General features: G+C 37.9%; 1 protein-coding gene across 4 annotated transcripts in view; it reads left to right on the top strand.

The window, feature by feature from the left end:
- The window catches only part of JAKMIP2 (janus kinase and microtubule interacting protein 2), a 198,408-nt gene extending 186,128 nt beyond the window's left edge, over positions 1-12,280 (top strand). For all 4 annotated transcript variants that reach the window (XM_009241163.4, XM_054556030.2, XM_054556028.2 and 1 more), the window contains one exon: positions 8,971-12,280. Coding sequence is in view for 1 of the 4 variants with exons in the window: in XM_054556030.2 (XP_054412005.1) it covers positions 8,971-8,991 (21 nt within the window). In the remaining 3 variants the exon portion in view is untranslated. The remainder of the gene's footprint in view (positions 1-8,970) is intronic.
- Positions 12,281-14,808: the final 2,528 nt, after the last annotated feature.

The raw sequence follows: 14,808 nt of genomic DNA, 5'->3' as shown, positions 1-14,808 counted from the left end.
GGGTGGGAGAGATGAGAGCAAGGACTGGTCTGTATTTAACAAGCACGCTATGTGATTCTGACGGCCGGTCAAATAGGGAAACCACAAATCTCAATACCATTGTTAAAAAAGAAGAAGGGCCAGCGGCTATTCTAAATCCATTTATCATGGTTCATGTCAACTCTGATTATCCTATTAAATTATATTAGCCTGAGATCTTTCCTGGACCTCAGGTGATTTAACATTTTCTACAGCAAGTTGGAAAACAGAAGAGAGGCACTTTCTCCCTCCATAGGTATGAGATCTGTTACCTGGATATGGAACAAACAAGTAAAAGTGCTTTAGAATAACCTGATACAAGCAAAGAGTTAAGCAGATATGCTCAGAAAATGTATGAACTCATAACTCACTCTCTGGCTATATTCTTTCTTCCAAAATATTTTCTTTTCAGACTAACCACTATCCTTTGTCTGTCAAGAAAGGTGACAGCCTTGTAGGATGGAAAGAAGAGGACTGAGTCTCTTAAACTGAATGGGAATATCCAAATTGAAGTGGAGGGAGATTCACTAGTAAAGGATAAAAATGACCAGAGTATCAGAAAACAAACAGCCTCCCCCCACCAAAAAAAAACAGTAAATAAATTTTAAAGGTAGGGAAAATAAATTTCAGTAAGAGACAAGTAATACATGGTGGTTTACAGAAGAAATATCAAACCTCGTAAGTACTAGGTAGAAAATGGATAGGCTTCAGCATTAACATCAATGCTGTCCAAAGCTGATTATGTCCTGGGAGCTGTTCTAAGTAATAGATACATTTAATCCTCATGAAATCCCCTGTGGGATAGGTATTGCTTTTATCCCTAATTTGTAGTTGGAGAAACTACAGCATGTGACTTTCCCAAGACCATCCAGCTACCAATTTGTACCCAGGCAGCCTCAGCCCAGAATCCACTTTTAACCATCAAACTGCCTCACAAATAAAAAAGGGCCTTTCTCCCATGTTTCAAGCAACATTGGCGTTCATATGTATCCTCATCAGAAGCATCATTTATTTGTGTAGTACTACTTAGCTACTGGCTTTTGAAATTACAGTGTGGTCGTCTCTTTACCTTTTCCCATTTTGTGTAACTCCTTGAGGGATGTACAAGATTCGATGTTTTTCCTCCAAAGTAGCACATAAATGACACTTAGTAATTGTCTGTTAAGTGAATGACTATAATGATAATTAATAATATAGCCGACGAATGTGACAGTGAATCTGGGCAATAAATATAATGCATATGCAGTAAAATGGCTGAGAGGTTAGAGTGCACAGCTTACAAGTCAGATATAATTTTAAGCTTGAGTCCTGCCATTTACTAGTTGTGTGATGATAAGCAGTTTATTTAATCCACCCAAGATTAGGTTTCCTATTCCACAAAATGGTTATAATCATGTTACCTACAGCAGGATGTTGTGTTGAGAGAATGAGATGAGGTTATGCATGTCAAAGGTATAACAGTGCCTGGAAAATCATTAATCAGTAACTCTAGCTATTATTAGATTTAAAAATTAGCTACCACATTTACTGAATTCAAAATTACACTAAATGATGCTAGTATTCTAGTATACAAAATTATACTAAATTCAAAATTATAACCTCTAGTACTGCTAAGTAGTTTTCAGCCTAAACCCAAACAAATAGTTGCTTTTTCATCTCCTCTTCTCAGGGAATAATCTGGCTTTAAATAATATTAGGGAATAAAACATCACTGAAAACTGATCAATGCTACTTATGTCTCCAAAGTTGGCAAGATAGAAATAGGAAGAAGGGAAAAAGTGCTTCTTTATTGGTAGGTAGTGAAAGCTTACTGCAAATTACCATAAATTTTTTTCCATACTAAATTAATGATTTGTATTGTGTTCATAAACCCAAGACCAGCTTAAATTACAAAGTCCTCCTTAAAATGGCGTGACTCCTACTTCTTTTCTTTTAGTAATTGCCTAAGTCATTATTGTCAGAAATGATATAGAAACCATCGAACGCTCCCTAGAAGGCACCCTTACTGGACTCAGTGCTGGCATTGACTAAATAACTGCATGGATTATATTAGGACTTTTACTTTAAACAAGGGGACTCCAAGTAGTTCCAGAAGATATTATCTGGCTATGCATTCTGGTTTTCCAAACAAACAGCATATCAATGTATTAGTCAGGTTCTCCAGAGAGGTAACCAATAGCATAGATAGATAGATAGATAGATAGATAGATAGATAGATAGATAGATAGACAGACAGACAGATAGATGAAAATGAGAGCGGCTTTATTAAGAGAATTCGCTCACCTGGTTATGGGGGTGGAGAAGTCCCATGGTAAGCCATCTGCATGCTGGAGAACCAGAGAAGCAACATGGCTCTGTTCAAATCAGAAACCCAAGAACCGCTGGTGGCTCACGCCTGTAATCCCAGCACTTTGGGAGGCTGAGGCTGGCAGATCACAAGGTCAGGAGTTCAAAACCAGCCTGGCCAATATGGTGAAACCCCGTCTCTAATAAAAATACAAAAATTAGCCTGGCATGGTGGCAGGCGACTGTAGTCCCAGCTACTTGGGAGGCTGAGGGAGGAGAATCGCTTGAACCTGGGAGGTGGAAGTTGCAGTGAGCTGAGATCGCACCATTGCATTCCAGCCTGGGCGACAAAATGAGACCCCATCTCAAAAAATAAAGAAAAAAAAAACAGGAGTGAGAAGACCCAAAAACCAAGGAAGCCAGAGGTGTAACTCTCAGTCAAAGGCCAAAGGCTTAAGAGCCCCAGGAGGCTGCTGGTGCAAGTCCCAGAGTCCAAAGGCTGAAGGACCTGGAGTTATTAGGCATTCACTCCACCTTCATGGCCTCTCATCAGGTTCCAACTCTCAACACTGTTGCATTAGGGATTAAGTTTCTAACACACGCTTTGTGGGAGACACATTTAAGCCATAGCAGCCACTCATTGTGTCACGTTACATGGTTACACAGGGAGACAAAGGAAAGAAAAAAGTGAGAGGAAAACAGCTATCACCAGATTAGTTGCTATACCCAGGTTGCAATGACCCATTGAAAATCCTCCTCTTCTGAGCAGGGATGAATTAATGAAGAACATGACAGCACCAGTTTTGCGCATTATGAAATTGGGAGGACCACAGAACAGGTGATCACGATTCTTTATCCACATACACTGGTCTAGCTCATTTTTACTCCCCCACTGGACAAATTTTACATGCATTTGGATGTATATATATAAAATTTTTAATGATATTTCTCCAGTGTTAACCATAAATTTTTGAACTTGACAGCCCAATATTTTTACTTCCTGTCTAGTAACATAAAAAATGTTAAAAGGCACATAATACTATGCTATTGTTCCAATGAAAAAAACTTAAGAAAAATTAAATACTGTATTATTTGTTAAAATGTGCAAATATTTACTCATGTAGCCTGGGGAAAACAAATGGCCACATGACCAGTCTCTATTATATTCATCATTTAGAGTATTAGTAGGATCAGCCAGGAGCGGTGGCTCACTCCTGTAATCCCAGCACTTTGGGAGGCTGAGGCAGGTGGACCACCTGAGGTCAGGAGTTCGAGACCAGCCTGGCCAACATGATGAAACCCCAGCTCTACTAAAAAAAAAAAAAAAAAATACAAAAATTAGCCAGGCATGGTGGCCCGTGCCTATAATCCCAGCTACTTGGGAGGCTAAGGCAGGAGAATCACTTAGAACTCGGGAGGCAGAGGCTGCAGTGAGCCAAGATTTTACCACTACACTCCAGCCTGGGTGACAGAGTAAGACTCCATCCCCCATCCCAAAAAAATAAAGTATTAGTAGGAAAATTTTACTCCTTAGTTTTTATATGGATAAGGAAAGTCTGTAAGATAAATCAGTTTATGCCAGTTAGTAATTCCTTTTTATGTAAATATATCCATTAGCTTTACCCAGTCATATATAAATTGTTTCCCTATTTGTCTCACAAATTGTACTAATAAAGCATAGGGTAGAAGTTGTTTTATTCATCTTTGTATCTTTAGTGTCTATAACAGTGCCTTATCTATCCTAGGTGCAGAATAAATTTCAGATTGACAGATGAACTGAGAGGCAGATGGATGAATGAATAGCTGGGAAAAAGAATATGAAAGCAGATCTGGGATATGTTAGATCAGAGTCATGAATAGAGTTGTCATATCTTTCAAAGATAACTCATATTCGATTTGTTTTTTTATATACCATTTGAAGACTACCTTAAAGAATGCATTGACAAAGGAAAGAGGACATAAACAAATATATTATCCCCTCCTCCATAGCTGAAGTAGCCCACTAACTGGGCTCAGTGCTTCCACTATAGACATTCTTGTAACTCATTCTCCACACAGCAGTTAGAGTGAGCTTTTGGAAAGGCAAACCTTACCTTGATCCCCTCCTAGGAAAATATCACTGTGTTAGGATCAAGTTCCTTCAACCAATCTATTGATAACAAGTTAAAAAAAAAAAGATCAAATTTGAATTTTTTAACTTGGCCAACAAAGCCCTGTATGGTCTAACCATACGAGCAATCTCTCAGGCTTCCTGTTGCTCCAGTTTCCCTTAATGAACCATGTGCCTTCCTGTCTTCCACAGGGTTTGCCCAAGCTGTCTTGGTGCACAGAATGCTTCCCTTCTGCTTTAACTAGTAAACACCTACTCCTCACCTATCCTTCGGATCTCAATTCAGTTGTGATTCCCACAAGGACATCTTTCTCAACTTCCTTTCTGAACAAATTTTACATACATTGGGGAAATATATGTATATATATTTTTTTAATTAATGTCAATCTTTCTCATTGTAAATAAGCTTGATGCAGATAATGACCATATAATTTTGTTCAACCTTGTATACCAAATACCTAGCACATAATCAACAGTGTCTAGCACATAGTCAACAATCAATAAATACTTTTAAAATAATATTAATGATATTTCAATAAGGAAGGAGAGTACAACTTGCTTTACAGTTCAAAAGGTACATTTATATTTATTATTTTATGTAATACTTACAACAATTCTGCATAATAGAGACTGTTATAACTCTCTGTCTTAGTCCATTTGTGCTATTATAACAAAATACCTGAGACTAGGTAATTTATAAGTAATAGTAATGTATTGCTCACCACTCTGGAGGCTGGAAGTTGAAGATCGAGGCACCAGCAGGTTTGGTGTCTGGTGAGGGCCTGGTCTTTACTTCCAAGATGGCGCCTTGTTGTTGCATCTCCTGGAGGAGGCAAAGCTGTGTCACAGGACAGAAGGGACGGAGGGGCAAAAGAGCCTAAGTTAGTTCTCTCCAGCTCTTTCAAAAGGCACTAATCCCTCATCCATTCTGCACTCATGGCCTAATAACCTCCTAAAAGCCTCACCTGTTAATACTCTTGCACTGAGGATTAAGTTTCAACATGAATTTTGGAGGGGACACAAACATTCAAAATATAGCACTCTCCAAACATTAATTTCCTAATATAAAAAATTAGCAAGTAATAGCACCCACTATTTTTCTGAGGATTGAGTAATATTATACAGGTAAAGCAACTAGTTTAGTAGTTGGCACATAGAAAGGCTCATTAAAGGTCAAGTTTGTAGACATACCAAGCATTCTGTCTTGAATCATGCCTTTCAAGATGTGCTTCCATCTTCCTGGACCACATTTCCCACATCACCATTAAATGGTTGATACCCATTCATCCTTCCCATTTCAGTGGAAAATCAGGGAAGCTTTCCCTGATCCTCCAGCTTCTGTTATATTTCATGCAGTATTATTATGTCTTCCCTACCAGGATTTTTATGGACCAATTATTTAATAATCTTCAATCTCAGTGTCCTCATCTGTATTGTGGAAGTAATAATAATAGCTACCATTTATTGAATACTTTATGATAAATTGCATATAAAGGGTGAGGAGTGAAAGGTGTCAGAGATGGCCCTTGTGTTCCTGGATGGTGTAACTGGTTAAACAGTGTTGCCCTTACAGATGCTACAACCACAAGTCAGAAGCCACATCACCATACTCAAGACTTGGAGTTTGTGGCATTAGCTAGGCACAGTGGCTCTGTAATCACAGCACTTTGAGAGGCTGAGGCAGGTGGATCACTTGAGCCCAGGAGTTTAAGACCAACCTGGGAAACATGGTGAAATCCCATCTCTACAAAAACACAAAAACTAGCTGGGTGTGGGGGCACACACCTGCAGTACCAGCTACTTGGGAGGCTGAAGTGCAAGGATGGCTTAAGCCCCAGAGGTCGATGCTGCAGTGAGACAAGATTGCACCACTGTACTCCAGCCTGAGCAACAAAGCAAGACCCTGTATCAAAAAGAAAAAAAAAGAATTTGTAGCATGCAGTAAAGTCTCAAAAATGATAGCGGCAATTGCTGTTTTCCACAGATGAGGAAACTAAAGTGTAGCACTGTTAAGCAACCTGTTAAAAAGAACTCCTGTTACCCACTGGGTAACTGCAATAATTCCGAATGCTAATTTGAATAAATCTGGCTTCACTATAGAAATAATAGTTCCTTTTACAAGTACTTCTCAATTCATAGAAACTTAACATTCCAGGAGACTGCCTGGACTGCCTGTAAGTCCATTGGTTTTTAAAACCAACATGTGTTTACTCAAATGAGGGGTTGTACCTCAGTTGTGATACATGGAAATGATGCATACATGCTTTGACACAATATATAGGATTTAATCTTTGATACGCTATACATTGAAAGTTTGCAAGTAAAAGACTTTTTGTGTTTGTATATTTATTCTATATTTAAAAACACACAAACAAATACATCCCTGAAGAATTTTTTATATACATTCAGATCAACTCTCTTCTTTACCATGGAATAAGAGAATGTTATATTTGTAACTAGTTATTTGGGGCTCTCATCCCAGTGGAATGTAAATATGAACTCGATCTATTTTCTCAAATCATAGCTTTCTTCACTCAGGCTCTGTCTTATTTCCCTCTCTCATCTTTTAATTAAATATTAGGTTGGTCCCCCAACTTCTCAGTCACTTTCAATCCTCAAAAGTCTTAACCCAGTTTAAAAGTTCAATTTCAGACTCTGTTTTATTCTCATTTCTTCCTTTATCCTACCTTAGGCATGAGCCAAGTACCCCCATGGAGCTGTAGTTCAGGGTCTGACTCTAAGAGAACTCTTCTTCTTCTCTTCCTCTTCAAGGCTCAGCCGTTCTGGAGAGCAGGGAGGAAGAAGAGGGAAAAGGATTCTCCCTCTCAACTCGATTGCAGATGTTTCTCTGGCTACTATTGACCAACACTTGATATCTTTTCTATGAGAGGTGACCAAAGGCTGGCCATTCTGGGCAACATATGTGTGAATTCTTCAGAAGGCTGTGCAGGGGATGCCCACTGCACTATTCCCAGTCTGGCCAAGGCCCAGCCTCTTCCACTGCCTCACTGGCTTCCATCGTTGGTGGTACGACCCACAGCTTTTTGCTGAGGAGGTAGCTTTTTGATGAAGTATGGGGCAAGGAGACAACTATGCTGTGACGCCTGTCTCTGCCCTGTCATCACTCTTCAGTTCTCTGCTCACATATAAGCAAGGGAAGATGTGAAAGTCTATGTCTGAGCAATAGGAGGCAAGTGTGCCTCTGTGAATCCACCATCAATCTCTTTATGCCTCTTCGTACCTCCTCCTCATTCCCTCAGTGTGATCTCTCCCCGACCACTGTACTTCCTTCCCACAGGTTCTCCTCTGTGACTCTGTCACTCTTTCATCCCAGTCTAACCTTGTCTTGGGAGCAAAATGGCTCTGCAAATATGCCTTTGGATCTTTAAGTTGCCCCTGGTTGGTAGACTAGAAGTATCCTTGGGGTACTAAGTGCCTCCTTTTCCTCCACTTTGGATTGTGGTTTTAATATTTAACTTTGGATTTAACATTTCTGGAATAATAGTAAAGTCTTTCTACAGAATCAGTGTCCTTATTTTATAGATGAGGAGATTGAGGCATAGAAAAGTTAAATAACTTATCTTTGGGCATACAGCAAGAAAACAGAAATCCCATTTTCTCTATCCATGTTGTTCAGACCCTAAAGGCCATTCCCTTAAGTAGCACATGACAGTACAACCTCATAGCACATCTTCTGTGCTATTTCTGGCTTTCATTGGAAGACAGCATTATGACCTAGACTTCTACACAAGTGAAAACTCAGACATATGGACTTACAGAGGAACAGGGCTAGGAGTCCTGACATCCCCAGGGTAGCACCTTTTCAGGGACATCTCTGGGCCAACCAAGAAACCTGTGTGGCAGAATTCCCAGGGAGTTCTTCAATCAGGACTTTAGGTGGAGACAACTTGCCAATGGTTACAATTCTGTTGGGGAGGAAATGTTACATAGAATTAAGTCACTGAAGGGAATAGACAGGTCGGCTATTAAAATAACATCTTGCAGAAACAGTAGATACTGGAGACTCCAAAAGTGGGGAGGTAGAGAAGTGGCAGGGTTTGAAAAACTACCTATTGGGTACTATGTTCACTTTTGTGTGATGGGTTCAACAGAAGCCCAGACTTCTGCATCATGAAATATATCCATGTAACCAACCTGCACATTTACCTTCTGAATCTAAAATAAGTTTCAAAAATAAAATAACATCTTAAATGGATATGTTGGGGCATGATTATTCAATTTAACTTCTCAGCTATCACCTTGGAAGGCCTCAGAGGAAAAGGCAGTAATGATAATAATATTTCAGGCAACTTACTTTGAGACAAGAACCATTAATTGTTTTATATGCATTGTGTTGCAACAACCTTTGAAGTAGAGATTTTTATTTTCTCACTTAAAATTAAAGTAACTAAGCTTAAGATGTAACTTGCATAAGATCATACACATCAAAGCAGTGGTAAAGAATAAAAAATTTGTGTCTTTTTTTAAAGTTTGTTTTTTATGATTCAGCTATTAATAAAATTGATGTATAAATAATTTTTTCCTCTGTTTTACAGAGTAACCGAAAACATGGATAAGATCCCAGAAAGACAAATGCTTCTAAACCTTCAAAGATGGCAAAATTGTTTACACCAGTGAGAGGGAGATCAAAAGCTAAGAACTACCCTGTAGCCAGGACTACAACTGTGTATTTTAAAGCCATTATTCAAGGTTTCTTACTTGACAGTTCCTACACAACCCTGTTGAAAATCTACAATATATGCTGCATTTAATGAAACATGTATATGTCAAATCAGAAGAGAAGAACTATAAACATATATTGTGTAAAGAAAAAGTTCAGCAATGGAACTAGTTTCTGCAGATCAAGCAAAGATGTGTCTTGGGCATGGAACCAAAGTTACAATGAAACATTCAACCCCTGCTGTGCAGGGGGGTCATTTTAATGTAACACCACACCCCATGGAAACACTAGTCCTGATAATAAACATCATTTTAAAAGATCAAAACAAAACAACAAAAAAAAACAAGGGTGGGTGGGGAGTGAAGCACGAGGAATACCTATGAAGAGCTATTTACAATAAAATGTTTCATTTGAAAAGTCTGGTTTCTTACTACAGGGATTTGCTTTTCTGTCTTTATGATTGTTTTAAACTCAGGAACAGAGACATCCGCATCGTGAATGGGAAGAAAAACACTCTCTTTTGTTTTTCTGCAAAAGGTGGAGCTTGTGGAATTCATTCCACAGACGACAAATGAGAAGTGGATCACAGTGACCATAACAAAACTGGTAACCAAGTCAAAGGACCCGGGCGAATGTGACATGTGAAATAAAAGCAGATTCGATGCTTCCTTGTCCTACTCTCACATCTGCATTCCTCTGTCAACAATGGACTGATCTCATTCATATTGAAAACTAAGAAGATGATACTGTAAATCACATGCTCCCTGACTTAGTTCTGTTTAGAACGCCAGCACCTATAGGGAACATGGGCCAGAGAGCATCTCTGAATCTTTCATTTCCAAAATACTGGTTTTCAAACGGCTGCTTAAAATTGCCTGCAAATGAATATGCTATATGATTTGGGCAAAAACACAACAGAATCAATGAGTACATTTCTACCAAGAGTTGGGTTTGCCACAGAGATGTGAATATTAAACTAAACTATTATTTTTTAAAGAATCCTCATATGCCTAGAGCATTCTGACCTCTTCTTGTTTAGAGTGATAACATTTTTTCCCAGACAGATGACAGCAACAAGATAGCTCTACTTTTTTATATAGAAATAACATTATGTTACTGACAAGGTCATTTTCTACCAGAGACAATTAGAGGACTGGTACTTTTCCTAAGTTGTGTATTACTGAGTCTTGGAGTCATCTCTGAGAGCAAATATATGTTCCTGAAAAGCTAATTTTACACCTCATTTACTGTAGATAACAGAACAACCTCAATTTTTCAAATTTTTGAAGTTTTATTTATGGGGCTGGAATTCCCATGCATAGAGAATACGTGTAGGGAGCCAGAAACTCTTTCTATGAAATGCTATACAAATCTTTCCATGTGTGGGTTCACCATCATCCTTCAGTTTTAGCACTGGCATTTGCAAAGCCAGAACAATAACTGAAGAATGTACAATAAAAACTAGAATGCTGGGGTCCCACTTTTTGTTCTTACATTTACTGCTCACCCAGGTATCTTTGGCCCAGTCACTTAACCTCTCTGTGCCTCAGTTTCCTCATCTGCAAAATGGGGTTAAAATGCTTTTTCATAAAGTTTTATTTGCAATTTTAGAACAAGAGGTGCTTAAAGTAGCACAATGTGCTTTGTAATTATTACAAGTGCTGTATTATTTGACTTTCTTGTGTTGTTGACAAAAAGATTCCCTCATGTAATAAAATAGTGCTTCAGTTTGGTTAAATTTAAGCACTATAGCACTGAAGCTTGCTTATCAAGCTACTTGGGACATTATTAGCAATAAAAATTGAGAGATTCAAAACCAGGATCTTTAATAATCTATAGCAAATAGATCATCTCATGCTATTGAACAAGATAGAAGAGTGTGTCATTTCTATGATAAGCATCTCCCGGCTCTCTTGATTGTATATGCATGCCATCATACAGAACCCCACTTTTACCACGGGAGAGCCAATCATTAAACAAAGGCTTGGAGCAAACTGACAGTATCACATAATTAGCTTGATTGTCTTTTATTCTGGAGGAAAGTCAGGTGATATGTCCTACTGGGAAGATACAAAACAGACTATCCTGCTGTATTCTTTTTTTTTTTTTTTTTTTTTTTTGAGGTGGCGTCTTGCTCTGTCGCCCTTGCTGGAGTGCATTGGCACAATCTTGGCTCACAGCAAGCTCTGCCTCCCGGATTCAAGTGATTCTCCTGCTTCAACCTCCCTAGTAGCTGGGATTACAGCCACCACACCTGGCTAATTTTTGTATTTTTAGTAGAGACACGGTTTCACTATGCTGGTCAGGCTGGTCTCGAACTCCTGACCTCAAGTGATCTGCCTGCCTCAGCCTCCCAAAGTGCTAGGATTACAGGCGCAAGCCACTGTGCCCGGCCTCCTTCTGGATTCTTTATTCAACTAGGTAGGTTCCAGATTAAATATGAGCCATATGCTCATTAGGCAAGAAATGTGAAAGAGGGTGCCTCTCCAGTGTTGGTGACCCAACACTAGCCAACTTGAGTCAGAAAATATGGAAGAGGATAAATTACTCTCACATATCTAAGACTTTTCCATTTTTCTTCACTTTCTGTTGCAGGGCCCATATGAGTAAATCCATATTCCATCTGCTCCAACACACACCTTCCTTCTCTTAATTTTGCTTTCCCACCCACCAAGAAATTTGTAAGTCAAAATTTATTTCCATGAACAAACTATTTCTAAATGATTGGAAATTTTTGCAAAAGTGGTATGGTTTATATACCTAATATGCTTATCTGCTATAAGTCATATGAGAACAACAGCTAGGATGATTGTCCAAGCAGCTTTAGATGTGTTTAGGGCCAGGCAAAAGGTTTGCTTGTTTTTTCTTTTTGCTTAAGATCCGGGAGATTAGCAAATTTCTCAAGACTACAGACTGAACTGTAATTTTTACCAAGTCATGCTCATGAGCCTCAAAATTAATATATCCTTGAATAAAGTATAAATATTTCAATAGATACATCTCTCTATTATCCATTTTCACAATTATAAAAGCATCAGGAAAATTGTGGATATATGTTCCAGTCACTCATGGATCTATGGAAATGGACCGTGTTTAAATGAATGCTTCCCTTGGATAGGATGTTCAGCAATAGCAAAAAAAAAAAAAAAAAGTTACCAATAACAGTGAGATTTCCTGTGGCTCCACTTCTGCATCTGTACTACCTAGATGCATTTGGCTAATGAGTTTGTAGCAGTCAGAACAGCATTCTTCAGGGTTCATTAACTTAATTTTTCTTAATAAAATATTCATACCCTGGAAAATAAACATAACTGACTACTAAAGATAATTTGAGATAAATAAAAGCCCCAATTTAAATAGTTATTCAGGATAGAAAAATTTCATGAAAGAGGTGAAAAACAGAGAGAGACTATCTTTGACTATTATAATTAAAAAGCATCTATTACTAAATTGAATGTCAAACTTTTCTTTAATGCCACCCTACTTTTAGGAAATAGAATTTGCTGAAAAAAATTACAACCCTTCTGACTTATGCTATATAAATTAAATTATTACCAACAGTTAGGTTTTAGCAGTAGAAGAATAGATCTTGCTTTAATTTTTTTTCTTTTTGGCCCACAAATAACTGCTCATGCAAGTTGTATGTGTCTTCCCAAGTCAATAAGGTAGAGCTGATATAGAAGGCCTGGGTTATCACTTAGGTAGAGAGTAAACGTGTTCTCCACTAGTAATAGGAGAAATAAAGTTTGCCAAATAATTTTTGCTACAGTATTTTGTTTCAACTTTGCTTTCAATTTTAAATAAATCTCTGGCAAACTTATTCCTTTTTGCCCATTGACTGTCAAATTTTCCTGTAAACCCATTGTGTAATTCTTATGTTTGCTTTAACATAATTCACAAGTTCATTGTTTCAAAATGAAGCACGTCTTTTTAACCTGCCTAGGTTTTTGTAGAAACTGTAAAAAGAATATTCATTGGTTTTGTGTTGATCTTTAAATAATTGGATCATCTGTGTTGTATTACATCAAGATAGATGGACAGCATAGACATTTTATTTTTAAAATATTTAATTGCATTATTTCAATCTGTCAAAGAGTGGCACAGATACACACACACACACACACACACACACACAGCAATAGAAATTTGCTCTGTAATTTGGGAGTTGCATTGCTTGTTGCCTTTTGTGAAATTTTCATAACAGTGTTTTGGTAATTAATGACAGCTTTTAGCAGTTTAATTCTATCATTTTACTAATTTAGATTTATCTATGATATTGAAAAAGTTCAATATAACTTTTGAGTGATAAACATTCAAAGCAAATCTTAAATGACTGTTTATGCCATGAGTTTATGCTTCCAATATGGACCCAAGCCCCTCTTTAAGCAGACTTCTAGGTCTTAAGTGAGGAAAGATGTCATTGTGTTCTACTGCCTTGTCATTTCTATATAATGTACTATCTTGAGAGTTAATTTCAGGCATATTGGCAAGAAGATACAGACATAATGGAAGGTTGGAGCTAATCCCTGTAAGGCCTCTTCAAGTGCCAAATTCTATGATTCCATTTCAGAACGGGGCAGGGCAGATTCACAATCCTTTGCTGTCTTTAGTTTGGTGGTTTAGTTCTTCCTAAATAAATCTCTTGCTGAGAATCCAAGTCCAATGTTTAATCAAAATTTCTAAGAATATCTACTCAGAAGGCTAAGGTGGCAAGAGAGCTTGGGCCCAGGAGTTTCATAACAGCCTGGGCAACATGGTGAGAACTCATCTCAAAAAAAAAAAAAAAAGAGAGGGGAAAAAAACTACTAAAGATATACTTATAGGTGCAATGTAGCAAAAATAGGATTATAATTTGCTATATTCAAACTAATGTGTCAGAGGTACACGTGGTTGATTTGGTGAGGGTTCCTGTTTTTGTTTTTTTCTGCATTACGGTCTTTGTACCCATGCTTATATTTTCATCCTTGTTATATGCAAAGTTCTGTAGGGTGAGAATGGTAAAGTTAAACAACTTTGAGCCCAATTTTGCCTACAATCAAGATCCCATGAACTTACTAAAGAATGAATGATGCAATTTGCCAACTAAAAGCAGATCCCCAGCATCTGTTAGTAACAACACTTCTATTTGACTGACATCTCACAGACTGTGCCTATACCAGCCATTAACCATAGCAACTTCCCACAATGAGGCAGATCAAAATCCAAACATTTTTATAAATCTGTGATGTAAATATATGCGCAGATATATTCTGTACATAGTATGATGGTGTGAGTGCTTACTAAACGTGTACTTCTGTTCTAGGATGCAGGACTTCAAGAAAGGTTTTTGCTGCTGCTGCTGCTGCTGCTGCTGCTGGGAATTCATGTTTTTGTTGAACATTTAGTGTTTGAACTCTTCCCGTCCTTGACTACCTCTTCTCTCCCTTACCCCACCTTCTGTTCACTACTGTTATTTCCGATTGTTGACTGAGGCAGAGACTACTCGGTTTTTCAATTATCCAGGCCCATAAACCAGCAAATAGGTTTTTTTTATTTGTTTGGTTAGTTGGTTGATGTTTTTTTTGAAAGAGCAACAGAAAGTTCAGCACAATCTACAGTATTAAAATTAGCCAAAAGTCCCATATCTTTATTAGCTAAAAATTCCATCTCAACAGGGTTCATGCATGTTTTAGCCTTCAAGATCCAATACTTTGGGGACTCAAGTATAGAGCTA

Source organism: Pongo abelii, chromosome 4, assembly GCF_028885655.2.
Source record: "Pongo abelii isolate AG06213 chromosome 4, NHGRI_mPonAbe1-v2.0_pri, whole genome shotgun sequence".
Taxonomy (NCBI): Eukaryota; Metazoa; Chordata; class Mammalia; order Primates; family Hominidae; genus Pongo; species Pongo abelii.
Note: the sequence above shows the minus strand (reverse complement) of the source record. Positions and strands in the feature narration are given on the sequence as shown.